Source organism: Mastomys coucha, chromosome X (genome assembly GCF_008632895.1).
Source record: "Mastomys coucha isolate ucsf_1 chromosome X, UCSF_Mcou_1, whole genome shotgun sequence".
Classification (NCBI taxonomy): Eukaryota; Metazoa; Chordata; class Mammalia; order Rodentia; family Muridae; genus Mastomys; species Mastomys coucha.
In genome coordinates, this window is record NC_045030.1 from 52,533,282 (window position 1) to 52,534,794 (window position 1,513).

Here is a 1,513-nt window from a genome sequence, read left to right on the forward strand (position 1 = left end):
CCTCTCCTCTCCTCTTCTCTTCTCTCAACAGGATCTCTCAGTTGTCTAGAACTTATCAAGTAGGCTAGGTTGCTTGGCCAGTGAGCTCCAACAGTGTTCCTATCTAGCCTCACAATGCTAGAATTACAAGTGTTTGCCACCACATTAATATTATGTGGGTTCTTGGTATTAACCTCAGTTTCTTATTCTTACAAGACAAATTCTACCAACTGAACACAGTTCCTTATAGACAATCATTTGTGCTTTAAATTGTAAATTCTCAGTTTTTCATGATTCTGTGCAGTAGGGCAGGCAGTACTTGTGATTTTTTTTTAAACTTCGTGAAGCACACAGAATATGAAGAGATTTGCATGGCACCTGTAGTATATCAAGCAAGGAGGGGTGTGCTCTGTGCACAATTGTTCCAGAGGGCTCACTTGCCCCCAGGCCCCATTTAGCTATCCTGAGTGCTGTGTATTAATGCATGCCTTCTTTATTGTTTCTTTATACAAGGCAATGGGTGTGGTTCAAACCTTGGTTCTCTAGTTTGTTTAACTAGTCTGATGCTGGAGCCTTCTTTGCTGAAACATTTCCCTTTTGCTTAGATTAAAGGAAGAACTATCCGCGTGGACCATGTGTCAAACTACCGGGCTCCTCAGGAATCCGAAGATGTGGATGATGTGACTAGAGAGCTCCAGGAGAAGGGCTGTGGGGTTAAAACACCCCCATCAAGTCCTCCTGACGTCTCTGAAGGCGAAGATGTCAAGCTCACACAAAAACACAAAAAAGGTGGAGTGTTAAAACTCAGGAGAAGAGTGGTGGTCTTAGTGTCTTCTTTGCCAAGCATGCACATAGTCCATAATCCACTCTTCTGTGTAGAGGGAAAGCTGTGAGAATGCTTACTGTGGTCAAGAAAGCAGAGGGAGCTAAGGGAGTGAGGCCAGTAGTGTGGGCAGGGTTAATGTCTTCTGAAACCCTTGCGGATCTCAAACTGAGATTGCTTTTGGAGATACAGCCCTTCTGTGTGGGGTTCTCTTGTACAGCTTGACCCATCAGGAGTAACAGCAGTCCTATTTGATTCTTAAAGACATTTGTCAGGAGACATAAACTGTGACTGTTTCCTGTCGCTGCCAGGAATGTGTATTGCATGCGCACTCTCCATCTGCTAGCATGGGAACATTTTGGAATGTCTCAGTTTTCTATGATCTACAGACAGAAGAAAGGCATATTTTAAAGAGATTTTTTTTTTGTGTGTGTGTTTTCTTTTTCTTCTGGATTGCCCCCTCCCAGACAAAAAAGAGAAAAAGAAAAAAAAGAAAGAAAAAGAGAAGACTGAACGCCAGGACCAAGCAGAGCTGCCGTCCTGCTCCAGAATCACGACAGTAAAGGAGAGGGATGAGCAGCATAGTTCCAAGAAGCTTGGCAGCAAGACCTCAGAGAGAGCACAGAAGTCTGAACACAGAGACAAGAAGGAGAGTCACTCAGGTTCCCCTGACGGCAGGAGTTCCCACCGTGGGAGGGCAGAGGAGAAGAA

General features: G+C 44.5%; 1 protein-coding gene across 1 annotated transcript in view; it reads left to right on the forward strand.

Annotated features, from left to right (window-relative positions):
• Window positions 1–1,511, forward strand: part of Rbmx2 (RNA binding motif protein X-linked 2) — a gene marked incomplete at both ends in the record, with an annotated part of 8,404 nt that extends 6,893 nt beyond the window's left edge. The window contains 2 exons of the mRNA XM_031372792.1: window positions 585–768; window positions 1,270–1,511. Of these exons, the coding sequence (XP_031228652.1) occupies window positions 585–768; window positions 1,270–1,511 (426 nt within the window). The remainder of the gene's footprint in view (window positions 1–584; window positions 769–1,269) is intronic.
• Between the last annotated feature and the right edge of the window lie 2 nt (window positions 1,512–1,513).